This window comes from Plectropomus leopardus, chromosome 2 (genome assembly GCF_026936395.1).
Source record: "Plectropomus leopardus strain MGB_pleo_1.0 chromosome 2, ASM2693639v1, whole genome shotgun sequence".
NCBI lineage: Eukaryota > Metazoa > Chordata > Actinopteri > Perciformes > Serranidae > Plectropomus > Plectropomus leopardus.
The window spans coordinates 1775066-1794575 of record NC_142177.1 but is presented as its reverse complement, the minus strand read 5'-3'; the positions used below and the strand labels follow the sequence as shown (position 1 = coordinate 1794575).

The 19510-nt window shown below is 40.3% G+C and overlaps 1 protein-coding gene across 5 annotated transcripts in view; it reads left to right on the top strand.

Annotated features, from left to right (window-relative positions):
* epha8 (eph receptor A8) overlaps positions 1–19510 on the top strand; it is a 159019-nt gene that overhangs the window by 55741 nt on the left and 83768 nt on the right. For all 5 annotated transcript variants that reach the window (XM_088082708.1, XM_088082712.1, XM_088082706.1 and 2 more), the window contains exons 3-4: positions 16865–16918; positions 19307–19450. In XM_088082708.1, the coding sequence (XP_087938834.1) occupies positions 16865–16918; positions 19307–19450 (198 nt within the window). The remainder of the gene's footprint in view (positions 1–16864; positions 16919–19306; positions 19451–19510) is intronic.

The following is a 19510-nucleotide window of genomic DNA, read 5'->3' as shown; positions in this document are numbered from 1 at the left end:
CAGGTGAAGGCAAAGATGTGCTGCAGGTGCTGGATGGCTGGAGGGGCTTGATGTGGCATCTGTAGCAGAGAAGTGTGTGTGTGTGTGTGTGTATGCAGGCAGAGTGGTCGATGGAGATGGGCTGTCTTGAAAGGAAGCTGAAGCCAGCATGATCCAGGTTTGGATTTCCTGATGAGCGCCTCAGTCCTCAGAGGAGAAAGTGCCCAGGTGTCTGAATAAGAGATTTGAGGCAGACAGACCACCTCAGCCTGGACAGGGTTTGACAGACAGCTCTATTCTGCTGTCGGCTTTAACAGGCCCAGCGGGGATGATCTGCCTGGAATGAAATGATCAGAAATGGGCCTCAAGTGTGGAGTCATCTCCCTCCCCCCTGCAGCTCTTTGCAGACATGTAGTCCTGTGGGCTCTTGCTCCAGTTACAGTACCTGTAGGTTCCTAGCGACAACCTCTGAGGTTCAAAAATGAAGTCAATGCAGAAGCGCCAAAAAACGTCATTTCCTCTGATGACTCCAAAACAGAGTGAGTCCAGTTTGCTTTTATTTTGAACTTGTCAAAGAGCGCTGCTCTGTCAGTGCTTGTGGCATAAGAGCATAACGCCAAAAGCCACCTTCCGTGTCTGACTGGAACACAGCTGGACTGCATCAGATGACAACACACTCAGACAGAACCAGTGGTGTTGTTATCATATGCTGGTGGCCAGCCTGATGGCACTGGGCGCGTCCACATACAATACACATGGGCTCTTGTGTGCACATCAAACGCTAAAAGACAGCGTCAGGTAATAACACTGTCAGTAACAAAATGATATAAGGTGTGCAAGTGTGCTTATAAGGTGGACAGGCGGGGAGGTGGATGGATCCCACAAACAACTGACTTTCGTACGAGAGTTCAGAGTTGGGTTCCCATGTGGACAGTTCTTTTTCCTCCACCTTACCATGTGCCTCTTTTGCATTAAGTTAACCATCTGTGACTTTGAGGACGTGTAAGTACATTTCTTGCGACAACCTCTGAGGCTGAAAAATGAAGCCGATGCGGAATATATTGGCCACTTGAGGCTGGCTCCAAAACAGAGTTATTCCTCATAGACCCCCATGTTAAAATGTCCAACTTGACAGCAGAAATAAACATGTTATACTGCAACATTTATGACAGTTTAATGGGGGTAAAGTTAAAAAAAAAAAAAAAAAACAGTGCCTTGAGTGACAGGCAGTGAGTCAGATCCAGCGCTGGCTTCCTTATAGTTCTTACATTGTGTTTTAATATGGTCACTTCTGGCTCATAAGAACAAAATAGCAACAGCCAAAATGCCGAACTCAAGGCTTCAGAATTGCAGTCAGTGAAGGTGACGTTACCATAGCTACTCTCTTTATTTATACAGTCTATGGTAGGTTCCCATGTAGCTTCATTAGATTGAGGGTTATACTATAATAGCAGTGCAGAACCCGGACAGTTTATAATGTGGGACGATAGGGTCAGTCTATCTTGAATTCATCTTTACAAAAGGCAGCAGTTGCAAGCTTGTTTTATTTCTTTTAATTATTACATTTGGGAGACAAACTTGACAAATGTTGTGAATACTGTCTATGTCATTAATGGTGCAGCATATATAACAGTAATAACAACACAGTGGTGCCACACACATACTACACTTTTTATTTATTTTATTTTATACTTTTTTTAAATGCCTGGAAAAAAACAACTTTTATTCCTTTTTTTAACTTTTTGAACACAATTACACACACGCGCGCACACACACACACACACACACATGCGCACACACACACTCTCACTGTCCTGTAAAAATTGCATCTCTGAATAGATAGCAATTACAAGATCTCCCCCACTGATCCCAGACCAGTGCAATTAACACTCCTATTCCAGAAAGGTTATTGCTGTCAAAGAGCTCACCGACACACACACACGTACACACACGTACACACGCATGCATGCACACACACACACACACACAAACGCACACACACACACACACACACACACACACACACAACCAGAAGCAAAGTTATTAAGTCAGTTGTGGTTGTGTGGCTGATAGTATGAGAGGCAGAAAGGTGTTGGGCAGAGCCTGATATTTTCGCTGAGTTAATATGCAGACCTGTTACTTCACATAGAGCCCAGCATTAAGCCTGGAAATGCCACCTCCAAACACACACACATCCACACACACACACATCATGTGTTACACAGCCATCACACCCCACCGACTCTCTCTATCTTCATCATCCTTTCTATTCCTCCGTTTCTCACATTCTCTCTCTGTCTGTGAGTTCTAGAGTAACCTCCATTAAACATACTAATCTGAAATTAGATCTTTCAAAAAAGACACCAGTCCTCTGCTTTGTCTTTCTTTTAATGCCTCTCTTTGTAAAACATACGTGGTGACTGCAGCGTCTGCACCCTTCAATACATGAGAGAGGCAGCCAAAAAAAGTGGTAGTAATGGATTATGAGAAATTGGATTGTCCCATAATCGGATCATTACATGCTGAAGTCTTATTGGAGTGATTTCTTGTTAGATTAAACAGACATGTATGAGGAGAAGGGACATTTATTATTCCTTTAACATGAATGAATGAATATAAATCCTTTTCTCTGAGACTTTTATAAAAAGTGGTAACGCTATCAAATAATAATAAATCCCAAATATCGTCGGTAATCCTTAAACAGTGACAAGTCAAGTCAAGTCAAGTCAATTTTATTTATAGAGCCCATTATCACAAAACATGGTTTGCCTCAGTGGGCTGTACAGTTTACGACATCCCTCTGCCCTTAGACCCTCACATCACCCAAGGAAAAACTCCTGAAAAAGAACCCCTGTAACGGAGAAAAAAAGGAAGAAACCTCAGGAAGAGCGGTAGAGGATAATGAGGGATCCCTCTTCCTGGACGGACAGACGTGCAATAGATGTTGTTAATAACAAATGAAATACAATCATGGCAAAAAGGAAAGAGAAAGAGAGAGAGGAGGAGAGGAGGAGAGAGGGGGAGAGAGGCACAGCAATAATAGAAACAGATGCATGTCATATTACAATAACGATAGGTGTGAAATTATTAATTGCACTCTATGATGATGTTGAGTGGGTGATGATAAGAGTCTCATGCATATGTTGATAGGGAGTTGTCCAAAGGCAAGATCACAGCAACCAGGACCAGACCACAATCAGGGCGAGCGGGGGGCACAGTATCAGTATAGCCACAGCACGAGCACAACCAAAGGCAAGGTCACAGCATCAGCACAGCTATCACCACAGTCAGGCACAGTCAAGGTTACGGCCAGGATCCGGGAAAACTAGGAAACAAGGGAGCAGGAATGCTCCCGAGAGGCAACAAAAAATCACAACTCCACCTTTTGTTGTTACTGAACCTTTCAGCTGTATCACACTGTAATTATCAGAGGAGGGAGTTTGCTCTGTTGCCATGGAGATTCATCCATTGATTTAGAAGCTCAGTAGCTGTGATTATGTAACCCATGGCACTTCGCATGAAGTTTAGCATTAGAGTTCATTCTTTACCATAAAAATAGGGTTCAAGGCCTACTAAAATGTTCTCATGTAGACTTCCTCGTCTACATATTATGCTCCAGGTATCCTTCTTTATGTTCTTGGATGCTGCTACTGCAATGTCAACACACGCACCTAGTGGGGTGACGCCACACAGGGTTATGCTTAGGCAACAACAGCACATGGCAACCAACACCAGGACGTCAACAAAATGCTCATGCTGGTACCATGGTCAGGATTAGGAAAAGGAGAATCATGGTGAAGAGTATAAAAAAACATCACATTCAGACAGGAAGCAAACACAGGTCTCCTGCATGAAATTTCGGTGTCTGTGGGACCCATTCACCGGTCCTCCCCGCCCAAGAGGTGCTCTCAGACTCCTTGTATTATGTTGTTACTGGCAGCATTTCAACATGTTGCATTTTATGCTGATGGGCCATGATGTTGTGCTTGCCATGTTGTCAAGTGACGTGTCTCCTGGAGCTTTGGAGGTGTAGGTGCAGGAAATGAAGACAATCACATGTTGCTTTCCAACTTGAACTCAGTGTATTCAGTCATCTTTAAAAGGTCAACTTATTTCTTTTAGACAGAAGTTTAACAAAACAAAAACAGGTATGTAAATCAAAAGTCCAGCTCACTGTCATCTCTGTAACAGAACTGAAAACCTCTGTTCTTCTCTTTCTGTCTCAGTCATTGTTTCTCCTCCACCTGTACTGTTTCCCCCTCCTCTTCAGCTCCCTCATTAGAGCAATCAGCTGATTTGTTAGAGCTGGGAAGCAATCAGTGTCCTGGCTGCCCTGCTGACTTACTGTGGATCTTGTAGCCTTTACTGGATGCCATGATGGTTTGTAGTCTTATAGTTTGCCACAACCACCAGAAGGGAATGTATCTTCCCTCAATGACTCTACCTCTCATGACGTCACAGCATATGATAACACAGCAACTGGCTCTGACAGCGTTCTCAGCTGATCCTGTCCTCCTGCATTTTATCAAAAGGCGGCTTTTGGGGTTGCAATCTTACGCCAAAAGCCCTGTCAAAGCAGCACTATTTTACAGGTTTAAAATGAGAACAGACTGTCCTAAGAACAGCATGTGAGAACAGCCTGATTACAAACTATTTAAAAAGGAACTTATACTAGTTTGCAAATACATTGTGAGAGAAAGGAGACGCCATTCGGATTCTGTTTTTGTCAACGTAATCAAAAAACATTAATAATTACACTATCAACAAATTCTGAAAATACTCACAGTTAATGTATCTCCAGGACATTCGTTATTGTCTACCATGGCAACCAAAGCAAGATTGACATTATTATGGCTCTGTTTAGGGAATTCACAGCACTTGAATATGGTTATTATAGTTATCTTTTATGTTTGTATATAATTCTGTACCTTTGCAGTTGTGTTCCTTGGTGCACTAGCTTTATAGGCCTTGTAATGGCTATCAGTATTTAAGTTGAATAATAGAATTTAATCTATATTAAATTTACCTTTGGGCACCGATTTTCAAAAGGGAAAATGATAGTAATTTAATTAACTCATTAAATACACAAAGATATTAGTTTGGAACTGTGATCAATAATTAAATTAACTACTACAACCAAAATTACCACATCAATAGCTACGTTGAGGGAGTTTCACTCATTGTTCACTCATGCACAGCATTTAAAAGACCAGCATGCCCCCCAACCAAAAAAAAAGAAAAAAAAAAGAAAGTTAAAAAAGAAATACATACATATCCCACTAAACTAAATAAGCTTAACTAAAAGAAATAAAAATGGAGTACACCTACAAATACATGTACACTGACAAAAGTCCCATTCTTGCATGAAAGAGTCTGTTGCATAGCGTGTTTATAAAGATGGACAACATGACAGCTTCCCCAAAGTGCAACTCTCCAGTGTGGATGGCCCCCGGTGTGTGTCTGCAGTATAGGTCATAAATCCTATCCCTCCATGTTAGTGAATAGGACATAGGCTGAACTAAAAACTCAAAGTACACGCCAAATACATTTTTCCCAAAGATGGTTTCTGACCCTGAAGGTAGTTCTCATCACCTTGATGTTTGCTTAAGTGATCATTTTTATGAGAAGTTCAGTTTTAATTAGCTATTCAGTTCTACAAAAAGTTTCCACCATGATCGCATTCAATGGGGTGACTTGGGATTGGTCGGACAGGTGTCTTGGCAGGAACTCCCCTACCACGGATATTGCTATTGCACAGACTTTGGCTCCAAATGTCATCACCAGCGCAATATGGCAATTGCCATATCTGGGATATTTTTACTTTACTTAAGCATAGCAGAGGTAAGTGGGGGCATGTCGCCCATCTTTATATACAATCTTTTGTCTAATGCATGTGCTGTGTGCAGACTCCATGGTGGAGGTCAGAGAGCCGTCTGTTTGGAAAAGAGAGGGAAGATATTGAACAACAACAATAGCTGGGATTTCGGTGATACGATGATGTCATGTATCATCAGTTACAGTAAACTTTTTTCTTTTGTACCTAAATTTATCCACACTTAAACTGCAGTTTGTTGCAACATACACTTTCAGTCTATATGCTAACATACAGATGTTAAATATTTATGGTTTTCAGAAAGTGTTTTTTGTGCAAAAACATAACCACACATCAACCAAATTGTGAAGCAGGAGCCCTCTGACCTACCATAAAACTTCAATTAATCGCTCAGTCTGTTTTTTGCTTCAACCACTGAACAGGCTTTTATTTCTGACAGGGATGGGATTTATTTTCTTTCTTACAAAACTGTTGCTCAGCAAAAATAAAAATCAATCAACTTGTTTATTTAAAACTCTTTGGTGCATCTCTTGTTTACTCTGCCTGTATTATTGTATTCTTTGGTGCTCATGGTTTCAGTTCAGGTTGCAATTGTGGAGAATCTTACCAAACTAGCCATGTGTGTAGTATGTCCATATTGACAAAAGTTGAAACATTTATATTTGTATGCTTTATCTAAGCAGCTAAATAAGCTCCAGTGGGTAGTCAACAACCAGATTTTAAAAATCCAAAGAACTTCTATGAAATGAACTGCATGGCAACCAGACCGGGCCTCTAATTGACTCTTTATTTGTAACAGAGTAAAAATATTTGAGATGGTTGGCGAAGCTCAAGTGGAGCTGTGAGAAATGGAGGATTGTGAGAAATCAAGTCTAGGGATGTAATTGCTTATTTTTTACAATAAAAGTTCAGTTTGTGTTTGTTGATGTTTTCAGATCTGTTCATTCAAATTTTGGTTGAGGACACTAAGTGCAAATGTTTTGGTGTCAAAATACTACTTTCCCAAACCCTTAAAATATTTTACTCTGTGAGCTTTGAGAATTGTGTGTTATCAATCTTTGACATCAGCTATATTTTTAACTTGCATGGAGGCTAAGCATTGAAGTGCTATGGATGCCACATTAGTCCAGATCTAAAAATCCCACAATGTCACCGTCAGGAACCAGACAGACAAACTTGGACCCACAGAGCAGACCAAACACAAATGGGTGCGAGTAAGTAGGTTTATTCCAAAGTAGGGTTGGTACATAAAAGGCAGTCAGAACAGGCGACAGTACAAAAACACGAGACGACAGAAAAATCCAATAACAGTCCAAAGTCAAAAAAACACAGAGCAGAGAATCAGGCTACGGTACAAAATAGTGAGCCAAAAAAGGTAACAAAGGACTAACTGGTCAAACACAAGGAAACAGACATGTAGAGAACACCGGAAAGTTGCACACAGAACGAGGCAGACAATCTGAAAAAGACACAATGGGGAAGACGGGTATAAATACACAAGGGAGGGGGAGCCAACAAGACACAGGTGAAGACAATGAACAATCACACACACACACACAGGGAGTCAAGAAACCTCAAATCAAACACAAACAGGAAGTAGGGGAAAAACAGACACCAAAATAAAACAGGAAGTGACATACAACACAGACTAGGACCTGGCAGTCACAAACAACCGATTGAAGCAGTGGTAGACCAGCAACTCCTGTGTTCTGCTGGGTAAAATTACAGCTTTTGTCTAAGGAGTCTATTGGCTTTTGGTGTCTATGGAGTTTCCTCCCAGATGTACCCCCCCCACACACACACACACACAAAAAAAAGGAAACTAAAGTTAAAAAACAAACAAATAAGGAAACAACCTGAAAAGATGTGCTTAAAGAGCAATACGAATTTTAAGTATATAATCATGCTGATCATTAATGTAGTTTTGTGGACATTTTCACATATTTTGCTGTTTTAAAATAATTTTTCTAATCAACTTATTGCTTGTGTCTTATGTCTTGCCAAGTTGCTATCTTTTATTGTTTTTACCCGATTTTTTTTTTAGAAAGAATTCAAACCTCTTCGCTCAGGTTATGAAGGTTTGAATACTCGTCTGAATGCAGCACAAGGAGAGCGATGTTGACCCAGGTTTCAAAGGGTTAACTGAATATTTCTACATATAAGTATATTACAGTCCAAGACACCAATGTTTTTATTAGTCTTTTTTAATATAAGTTTAAGAAGTTCTGTACACACCTGCACCACCCACATATACGTTAACAGTTGCCACATAGCGTATAAACTTCACCCTGCTCTGTCAATCATATATTATTGAATTTTACTATTTTAATTTTTTCATAAATGCCATCAAAACTAATCTGAAATGTAAGCCTGCAGGCAGTTTGAAGGTTATTTTGTCAGATTAGCTTTTTCAAGATGTGTCTATTGTAAATAATCATTATTATGTAAATGATTGATGTCAGTGTGAGGCTTCTGTAGGATCACACTAATAGCGGAGAATGAAGGTCATTAATAACAACAAACACAGTGTATCTTGTGGGTCATTTCTACCCGTTGGTTTCATTTTTCATTTAAAAAGTTGGTAAATGCAACAATAGCTTGTTTATTTGTGTAGTGTGAAAGGCCTTGGGTCCTATCTTGTTGGAAATGTAATGTGTACAGGATGTGAAAGTTGAGCGGGAAATATTTCTATCAGCACAGCAGACTCCCTGCAAGAGTGTGTGTTTACACCCGCAGCTGCCTTCAGCTTCCTCCCAAACAACAATGATGAATAGAGCCTTAAACAGGCAACTCCCTTTCTATTGTCCCTCACACCAGCAGCACATAATCATCTTTTCAGCCAGTTTTCTCTATATATTTGTTAATCAATCTTTAATTTGCTCTTTCATCTGTTTTGGCATCCATCTCTTTCATATCGTATATGTTATGAATAGACTGAAATTGATTTCATGCTACAGGGCCTCAGTCTTGTACTAGAGTAGACCCCAAGATACAGACGCAAGCTTAGAGAAGACTGCTTTAAAAAAAATTTAAAAAACACTTTGATTCTGCTTAACAACAGCTTCTCTGATCTTCAGGCAACTCAGATGGCAACTTCTTTGTCTAAGTGGAAACACTAAATGGGCTGAATAAAACAAAAGAGATGGAGATTAAAGAGAAAAAGGGAGTGTGGAGAATCAGAGAAATGAAGGAACATGGATCAGACATGCATTAATTGCCACAAAGAGTCAGAGGAGGCTGAGCCGCTTCACTGCTTGACCCCGCAGCGTCGCGATCAGAAACACAATTAGCAACAAATGAGAGGAAAATATCAGCAGGCTGGATTTACAGCTTTTGTCTTTGTTTGTACTTTATGTAATGAAGATTGTCATGCTATCAGTCATAATATCAGTTTACTGGAGGCATTGTGGGGGATCAGTGGACTGAGGTACAGATGAATCACACCATCACAGGTATTACAACAGCACAACACTGAGCTTATCATCCACTCTGTCCTGTCTATCTCCTCTCTTTACTGTAGTACCACTCCATACTGCCTTTTTAAAAACACTAACTAACAAATATGTCATGAAGACAGTAAATACGGAGTCCTGTCCACTCAGCGCTTACCTACACAGTTACACTTTTTCTGCCTGATTAGAACTCCTCTGAGGACTGTGTGGGTTTCTGTAACAAATTTGCTCAAATTTTAAGCTATAATTTTGAAATGTGGATAAAATACAATTGTGAGATGACTGTGTTTCCACTGAGTGATGTTCTGTGACTTCTCCTCTGGTGGTAACATTCCAAGAAGCATGGTGATGGATGTTCAAAACATTAGCAGCTTTATTTCTATTGCAGCCACCGCACTAGCTGTCATTATTTCCAATCCAAGGCCACGCTCTGGGAGGTGATATTCCATGATTTCACAGGGGGATTGTGGATTCAAAACTTCGAGATAATCCACTCATTTTTTGAAGATGTGATATGTGATGCAATAACAGCTCGTGTAGCTCCTGCTGCATCATGGGGGAGCCAGTTCCTACCGACAAGCGCATAGCCATAGCGTCATGTGACCTAGAAAAGTCTAACAAGTGTTTCCATTGCAGTTTTCAACCAGTCAATCAATCAAACTTTGTCTGTATAGCACTTTTCTTACAAAAATAATGTAGCACAAAGTGCTTTACATAAAAACAGATAAATAGAAAAAGAATACATGAACTGACACCCCAACCTACCCCTAATCCTACAATCCATGCTCAAGGTTAAAAATGTGTCATATAGAAGGACTCAGTAAAAAAAAAAAAAAAACAGGTACTGATGAACTGATGAAACGCTCTATTTTGCGAAATATGGCCTTTTAGAATTGCTTGAAATACCACCTCATGGGAGCGCAAAACCTTGATTGTGATAAATGGCAGTTTTTTCGAAGGTGACGTATTTCCATTCGGTGTATTTAATATTTGCTATTTCAATTTGCACAATTTGAGGGTTAATGGAAACCCGTATTGTGACTGATTTCTACTGGGAGGGTCAAATAACTTCATTATTCTTAAAGGTACATTAAGTTAACAATGCATTTCAACTTGAGCAGTGCTTTGAGCATTTATTCATAAGTTGCTTACTGCCTTCTTCCCATGTTTTTGAAAGAAATCAAGCCAATTTGCTCAATTTGCAAAGTTCAGTGTTTATAAATGAATGGGGTTTAGCGTTTTGTACATACTGTGTCCCCTCTCTAAATTCAGATATTTGCAGGTCCATGAATGCAGTGTAGATGGAACTTTTTTTCCTCAGCAGCAGTTTGTTACTTGCGGGATGAATATATATATATATATATATATATATATATATGTATATGTATATGTATATGTATATATATGTGTATATGTATGTATATCGAACAAATCGATAGATATATAATATCTATTGATTCATTCATTAACCAGATTGATGGATGAGAGGAGCAGCTGTTTGTGAGTGAATACAAACTCTTAGACCCAGTAGAAGGAGCGGTTAAGCTTCACTTGCAATGTGCCTGCTTTGTGTGTGCTAACATAAATAACTGAACTGAGTATAAAATATATTCCAATAGTGCACCTTTAACAAACATCTAGCTCCAAAAACATGGAATCTATAAGTGGTGGCAGCTGTTTTAATTGTCACAGCCTGCAACAAATAAATGAATGTGAGGGAAATCCTTGGGTTTACATATGCTGAGATTTGAACAGTATAGAATCTGCCTTTTTTGTCTGAAATAATGGACAATTGTAGGTTTCATAACGAAATCAGAAACAGCTACTCAACTGTGCTGGAGAACAGTTGTGTCAAGTGTTGAAGTTTGATGGACTTGTGCCAAAGTTGAACAAAAATATAAGTTATCAGGGACAATTCAGGAGTGCTATGAGCCACACCTGAAACAGTGTGGACAGTGTGTTGCCTGAATTTAGATGAGAGATGATTTACACTTTCATAGTTGATAGACATTATACATTCATATATCTGCAGTATATTTGCATTTTGTATGTATTTGCATTGTGTGTCATGTTATTGTGTGTGTGATTTCTTGTAATGACAGACCCAATGAGTTGACAGGCAGGAAACAGATGTGCAATTTACAGCCAATTAATTTCTCCTTCTATCCCCTTTGTACTTACTCTCTCTTTCTGTCTGACATATCTGCGTGCACATACACACACACACACAGCATTGTCAGTCTGCCACTCTGTGAAGCACTGCGTTGCTGTTGTCGTCACGATAGAGAACTCTCTTATCACGCTCTCACAAGATAAGCATGCCCTGCTGCATCTCTCTGACTTCTTGTCTTCTTCTTCTCCCTCTTCTTCTCCCTGGCTGTCTGCTAAGGATGAGCAAAAAAGATTCCATTATTTACAAGACTAAACAACAAGCAGTCTCATCCAATCTCATCCCATCCCTGCTTGCCGTACAGCTCCCAACCTCCCGACAATCTGCCTTCAGCTGCTGTAATGTTTTCACTCCTGGAGAAAATTACAAATAGGAAAAATCTGAGATTTCCCAAGAAAAGACGAAAAAAAAGGAGAGGTTGATAGTGCAGTGATGGCAAGATGGGAATAATGAGGGCGATAGAGAGGTTATACACCCCACTAATTAGCTGAGGTCTTCGCAAGTTCAAGGACGGTTTCAATTTAGCTGATAAAGATGAGAGGATGAGGAGGGGAGGATAGGGTGGGATGGGTGAGACTTCCTACATCTTAATTATCCCAGTGGTTTTTGGCTGGTGGCGCCTCGGGGAGTGTGTCTGTGTGAGTATGTGTGTGTGTGTGTGTGTGTGTGTGTGTTTGAGGAGCAAGGGGAGAACAGGCTGAGTCGAGGCTGAGGAGAGGAGTTGGAGGGCTTCCATGCAAAGCCCAGTCTTCTTATCCAAGGCCGAGGTCAGCTGAGCACGGCCTAAAGCTTCCCAGGGTTGACACTTTCCCTTTCAATTACTCCACCACTTGCACAAGGATCCGTGGCCCAGGAGGATCATGGGTAACACTGGGGTTAAACACACAAGCTCGTCTTCATTTATACATGCATACAAATCATCCATGTCCACGCTTAAGTAAAATAATCAGTGCAGCATTTTGTTGTGGGTTGGTATTTATTGTGTCCATGATTGAAGAAAGCAGTAGTTTTGGATGTGATGAATACTAAGTTTCTATACGCAGCCCACCTTCCCCTGTATCTCCCCCTGCCGCAGCTCATCTGAAGGGGGTAGATTGGGAGAATTGCTTTTCTCTTGGTAGAGGAGGAGGAAGTCATATAGTTTGGCACTGAGTGACTCACTGGTTCTGTTTACATCCACTGAGATATTCCTTTTTTCATTATTGCTTTTTTTATCCTGGAAATGAGCACCGTTGTGTTTCCTGCACAGACCTGCTTTACATTAACGCTTTTGGGTAAAATTCTAAGGGTGCCTCCTCAACATCTTAAATTCACAATTAAATTGTATCTTTGCTTTGTCTAAGGGGTCCTCAATGGATTTAGTTTTTCACTTCTATAAACTCTGGGATTTGCAAGAGACAAAAAAAAAAACCCAAACAAAAAACACAATGACCAAAATTTTCAATTTAAAACCTTAAACCCAAACTTAGAGTACACTGATAACATCATAGGGGTTCTTTTCTTAAGGAAGCTCCTCTAGAGCCACAGAAGACATTATTCTCTCACTGACTACACTTGATATATATGATATGATAAGTCAATCAATAGTAAATAAGATCTTCAATTTTCATTTTAGTATTTTATGTATATAGTATATTTTAATTAGGGCCAGAGCACTGAACGTGCGAGAACCCTAACCTTAGGAATATCCCCCCCGATGGAGTCTAGACACTGGTGGTGGGGTGAGGAGAGGGATGGCTGAAGGATGAGGATGATGGGAGGAGGAGCAGGACTGGCAGTGGATGTGCTGGAGACTGGAGCTGAATGAGGAGGAAGGACGTGTCCATTCGTCCTGAGGTGAAAACTGACAGCAGCAGAGAAGAGACCATTTTTAATTTTACAGCAGAAATATACTTGGCTTAGGGCAGTCATTGCCAAAGTCTGGCCTGGGGGCCAATTGTGGCCCTCAGACCAATTTTAAACAGCCCTCTGCTTGCCTTTCAAACTCCTTGAGCTCTGGCATGGGTCGGCCCTGTTTGTATGGTTACATTCACTCAATTGAGCCAGTCTCCTCCTGCTGGTCAGTGTCTTCTGTGAGAGTCTTTCATCAGCTTATTCTCAGTTTCCTGTCATCTGATATCTTATTGTCCTACCCTCTGAATGATCTCTCTTCACTTTCTGTCCTGATTCAACAGGAGTAGAGGGGAGATTAAGGTGCCCTCACAGTCCCGTCCCCCTGGAGTTTGGGTTAAGCTGTTTGCATGAACTTTTGACACCATGCAATTGAGTCTCCATGTTACCATGAATAAACCAGTTGACAGAATATCCTTATTTCCTCTATGACTGAGCTGTGGAGGGTTCTTCTAATACAGGAGCACCAAAGGATGATATTTTCCCCCTGACATCAAAATGCACCATGTCACTGCGCAACTGGATTTGCACTGACAATGAAAGGCATGAGCAGAGGGTGTAAAGTGTTTCAATGTGGCAGTGAGCTGCTCAGGAGGAAAGCAGGAAACTTTATGAGGTTGGATTGCAGCAGGGCTTAAAGGAAAATGACACTGTTTTTTAATGTGGTTCCTTTTCTGATGTTTTTGTCCATTATGACCTTTAGCCGTGACAGCATTCATTTCACAGGAATGGAAAGCATTGTGCAAGTTAAAGACTTGACTTGACAAGTCATCCTGAATGGAACATGAACATTTGTACCAAATGTCATTGCTATCAATCCAATAGTTGATGGCACGTTTTACTCAAAACCATGAATATAAACCTCATATCTGTTGACTGTCTAGCCTAAATTTCATAGTAATTTATCCAGTAGCTGTTGCGATGTTTTGGTCTGGAAAGTGGTGGACTGACTGACCAACATATTCCAACACATTCCCATTCCGAGACATCACATATTGCCGCTCTGCAGTTGAAAATGGTAAATGGTAAATGGACTGTACTTGTATAGTGCTTTTCTAGTATTATTGACCACTCAAAGTGCTTTCAGACTACATTGTCACATTCATCCATTCACACAAACATTTACACACTGGTGGCAGAGGCTGCCGTACACGGTGCCACCTGCTACTCAGTAATCATTCACACACATTCACACTCTGATGATGCGGTATCGGGAGCAATATGGGGTTCAGTATCTTGTCCAAGGATACTTCGACATGTTGACCGTAAGGAGCTGGGGATCAAACAGCTGACCTTACGATTGGAGGACCACCCGCTCTACCTCTAATCCACAGCCACCCGTCTACATATTACATTCTAGCACATAGTGGGATGATATTGCATGTGGTTTTGTTTAGGCAACAACATGGCAACCACACTGGGACATCGAAAAACACACATGCGGCCACAGATAGTTAGTATTAGGGGAAGGAGGCGCATGGTAAGGTCACATTCAGATGGGAAGGAAACACCGGACTCCTGCATGAAAGTCTGGGGTTTGAGCACCCTCACACTCCTTTTATTACATTATTACCAGCTGCGTTTAAACCTGACACAGTCCTGTGGTGTATCATGCAGATGCGATAGGTTCTGTCCGGCCACGTTCTTGAGTGACGTCAGTATATCATGTACCATCTGGCCGTCTGCCAGCGTATGATAGCAACACGACTGGTTCTGTCAAGCTGCATTCCCAAGTGATACCTTCCAGCGGCGTTTCATGTGGACATATACATCATCATTTCAACTGACACCTCCCAGTGGCGTATCACAGTGCAGCGCCTGGATGGCTTTTTTTTTAACAGTGTCTGACGTGCAAATCACTGACCAAGCGGGGTTATTTGATGACTTCAGAATGAGAACAGGTTGGACCGACAGACTGACTTTGACATCTCCAAAGCCAAAGAACTAGCATGGATAAAAACTTCACCAGAAATCATCTTCAAAAGACATTTTTGGAACCTTTAACCCTAAGACACCTGGATTGATGTCCATTTTATTGTGCTGCATTCAGACACCATTTATTAGCATTTAAACCTCTGAAACCTGAGAAATGAAAACCCAAGGAAATTTGTTTGATTTCTGTCTAAAAACACAGAAAAAAACATGATGGACAACTTGGCAAGAAATGTCCGGCAAAAATTATTAAAAGGTGACAAGATAATGATAGAAAAATTGGCATATTGGCTACTCCAGTATGCCTGGAGTACTGGGTACCATATTTATATATATTTAAAATTATGTCACAGAAAAAAAGGGGAGAAAATTTAAATTATTCAATTTGTTTGTTTGTTTGTTTGCTTCTTTTTTGCCCTTATTTCCAATTTCTTGCTTATTTGTGGGCCATTTCATGTTGAGTTGCTCATCACCTTCTTCTTATGTTTTTGAAAGAAATCAAGCCATCTTAGGCAGGTTTCAAAGGGTTATACAATAATACAATAATAAACTTATTTAAACATTGATTTTATACCTTTACAGACACTGTTGCAAAACTGCAAATGTGTGTCTGGATACATAACACACTGAGGCATTCAAATAAATCTGAATGTTGAATATAATCCTCCTGTGCATCCTACATAATATGTGGGCATTTCCTGGGCTCCTTGTCTGCAGATGGAGGTCTTTATCTCCTCACAGAGGAGGAGCAGAACACACGGCTTCCTGTGGTTGAGCACTCTCTGGGTGCTGGGTGAACAGTAGTAGGTGCAGGGAGGTGTAACACACATTAACACATTTAGAAATACCAACACATTTCACTTCCTGTTCCTTCTCGTAATTCTATTATTGGCCGCTGGCGGTGTTCAGTAAACAATGTAAATCTAATCACATACATGAGGGGCATCTCATTAAAGGAAAATGTGTCTCGTTGGAATTACATTAAGTGAATTCCAAACCGCTGAAATGTAGAGCACATGATTGCATGTGTTAACTGTTGCTTGCCTGAACAGAATACATCAGCATATTAAAACCCAAAATGAATCCCAGCTCAACAGTGAGAATCTTAAATGCTGTTAGACAAAAATATGTGAGAAAATGACGGAGAAGCTGGATTTATGACCTCATGCAAAAACACCTATACAATTTGTTTTTGACTGTGAAAGTGTGCATCACTCCAACTCAGTCATATAGATAATGAGGTCTGAAATCATCTGAAAAACTTAAACCATACTGTTCATCTTCTGCGAGATTCAAATATAGCATACCATACATACACCTGCCACACCGTGTGTGTGTGTGTGTGTTTGTGTGTGTGTGTGTGTGTGTGTGTGTGTGTGTGTGTGACAGGAGTCATCACATGTTTCATTTGAAGTCAAAGCTAATAAACTTGTGATGTGCTCAGGGAGACTCGTAGGCACACATGCTCATGTGGGAAATCTCAACAGCGGCTGAACGATTTGTTGAATATGAATGTGAAAAATGTGGAGATGTGAGAACATGCGACTGACCTAAGAGTGTTTCCCTCTCTTTCTCTCTCTCTCCCACTCTTTCATTCTCTCTGCACAGTGGGATGCCATTAATGAGATGGACGAGTACTTCAGCCCTATCCACACGTACCAGGTATGTAATGTCCTAACTGTTTTTATTAGACTTAATTAAAAAAAGAACTTCAGTGGAATAGCTCACTTTGATCTCAGGCAAACTGGGCTTTTTCTCTTAGAGTAAATTAGGTTTGATTTTAAAACACAAACTTGTTAATTCATCACCAGTGATTCTTCTATATTTGTTATATCATATGGTAATAATTTGCATTAAATAATACAAATTCAGATTATACAACAAGTCCTGCTGGTGTATGAAAGCTGAGACAACTTTAGTTTTTCAAGCTATTTATGAGCTTGCAGCATGTAGCTTTGAGAGGGTGATTTAGTTTCAGTAGGATAGTCTCAGTATAGTTCTATCACTTATGGTAGCCAGGTCATAAGTCCAGGTCCTCCCACCTGACCCCAAGGATATTTTATATCATTGCATACAACAGTTATGGCAAATACAAGACAAAAGGTAAATATTAACACCAAGATTACATAAAAAAGACAAAAAGACAGAAATATCAAGGTTGCATACAGTAACAACACTCAACTAAGACATTATTAAATACTTAAAAGTGCTCACATCTCTTATTTACTTCAGCCAACTGTTAACACCTCGGTTAAAAATCATAATATCTTGTGTTAATTTTATTTAGGTTGGTAGTGTGTTCCACATTTTAGAGCCTTATATTATTGAAAAGTAAATGGTAAAATATTGAAATATTGCACTGTAGGAAACTGCAAGTATATATATATATGTTCTTTACCTTATTTTATTGTGTTAGTTTTTAGCTCTAGTGTTTCCTCATCGGGGCCTGCCGGACTGGGAGTGGTCTCTGGTCCACCATTGGGGGTGCTGTACCGTGGACTGTTTCGGCCCGGGTGGCTAGAGGGCTCGGCATCTTGGTGCGGGCACTCCTGTCCGCCCGGGTTGGGATGGTCTCTGTGGCGGCGCCCCGGCGGTGCTGGACCGTGACCTCTCTCAGTGAGGTTGGCCCCCAAAGGTAGCTTCTCCCTCACCACAGGTCTCAGTGCCTAGCCATGTCTCTTTAGTAACAGCTGGTGTGTGCTGGTGTATGTGTGCGTGTGTGTGGGTGGGAGGGGGGGTGTTCGGGTGCCTTTGCGAATATGTGTGGGAATGTCTACATGAATGTGTGTGTTTTGTTGCATACGTATATGTGGGGGTGGGAGGGTCAGGCTGTCTGTATTTTTCTTGATTTTCTTTGATGTTTTTCATTTCTGTTATTGTTTTTAATCTCTGTTAGGCACTTTGTGTTACTCTTTGTATGAAAAGTGCCATACAAATAAATTTTTGATTTGATTTGATTTGATATATATTTTTATATATATATATATATATATATTTATATATATATATATATATATATATTACAATAAATCCACTAGTTGCTTGTCAAAAATCCATATTTTATTATTGGAAATAATTTCCTACCCTTGACATTTGGACTGGTTGAACAGTATAAATTATGTGAAGTCCTTAAAGGGCATTCAAAAAAAAATCTGACATTTCATTGACCAAATGGTTAAGTGTTTATTTAATCATCACATTAATTGACAATGAAATCAATATTTTGTTGCAACCAAGTCCATGGGCCTTTTTTTTATTTCCCAACATGAGGTAATTAATACATTTAAAATAAGTTCAGTTTAAATTGTTTCAGTTGCAATAATCAAAGAAACCTAGAATCAGCCTGTAAAATAACCAATGAGAGGTGGTTTGCATAAACAGCCAAATATCTAAAACTAACAGAAGCACAGAGAGGCTAACTTCAGTGTCGCCAGTGGAAGCTCAGACCCTGACAGCAGCCAGCCTTGTACATATGTACCCATCTTAACAGAACAGGGCATGTTAGTAGTGTATTTCTAAAATCGGACACCATTACAGATGCAATGTGGAACGATCTACTGATAGCTAGTGATTTTCTCATAAATGAATATGTATTATAATTTTGAATAAAAACAACCCAAAACATTAAGATAGTGTAATACAGTGATTTCATTGAATTTAGCAGCCAGTCAAATGCTGACTGGAGTGTCAGTGTCAACCACCCACACTGCAGTTTACAGTGTGTGACACATGGCACAGTTTGGTTAGACATTAGCCTATTTATGGCACTTAACAGTAAACACTTCATTATTTGCAAGTAACATATTTTCAGCAGTCTACCATACTGAGTGCAGGTTCATCTCCAAGTCAGCTCATACTTCCTCACCAGAAAACATGTTAACTGTGGTGAAGAGCTCAGAGCAGAGAGAACAACAGAGCACCACACAGGAGTGAGGACATCTTCCAAAAACATAGAAGGGGAAAAAAGCCACACACAGCTCTTTTAAGACTATAATGTTTCTTTTTATTGATGGTGTATGTTGCTGCTAACTGTAACAATCTCCAAATCAGGTGTGTAACGTGATGAGCCCTAGCCAGAACAACTGGCTAAGGACGGGCTGGATCCCTCGAGAGGGAGCGAGGAGGATCTACATCGAGGTCAAGTTCACCCTGAGAGACTGCAACAGCATGCCTGGAGTATTGGGTACCTGCAAGGTGACAACACACACACACACACACAGAAAGGATGAGGGGAGCGTCTGGGGAGATCGAAGA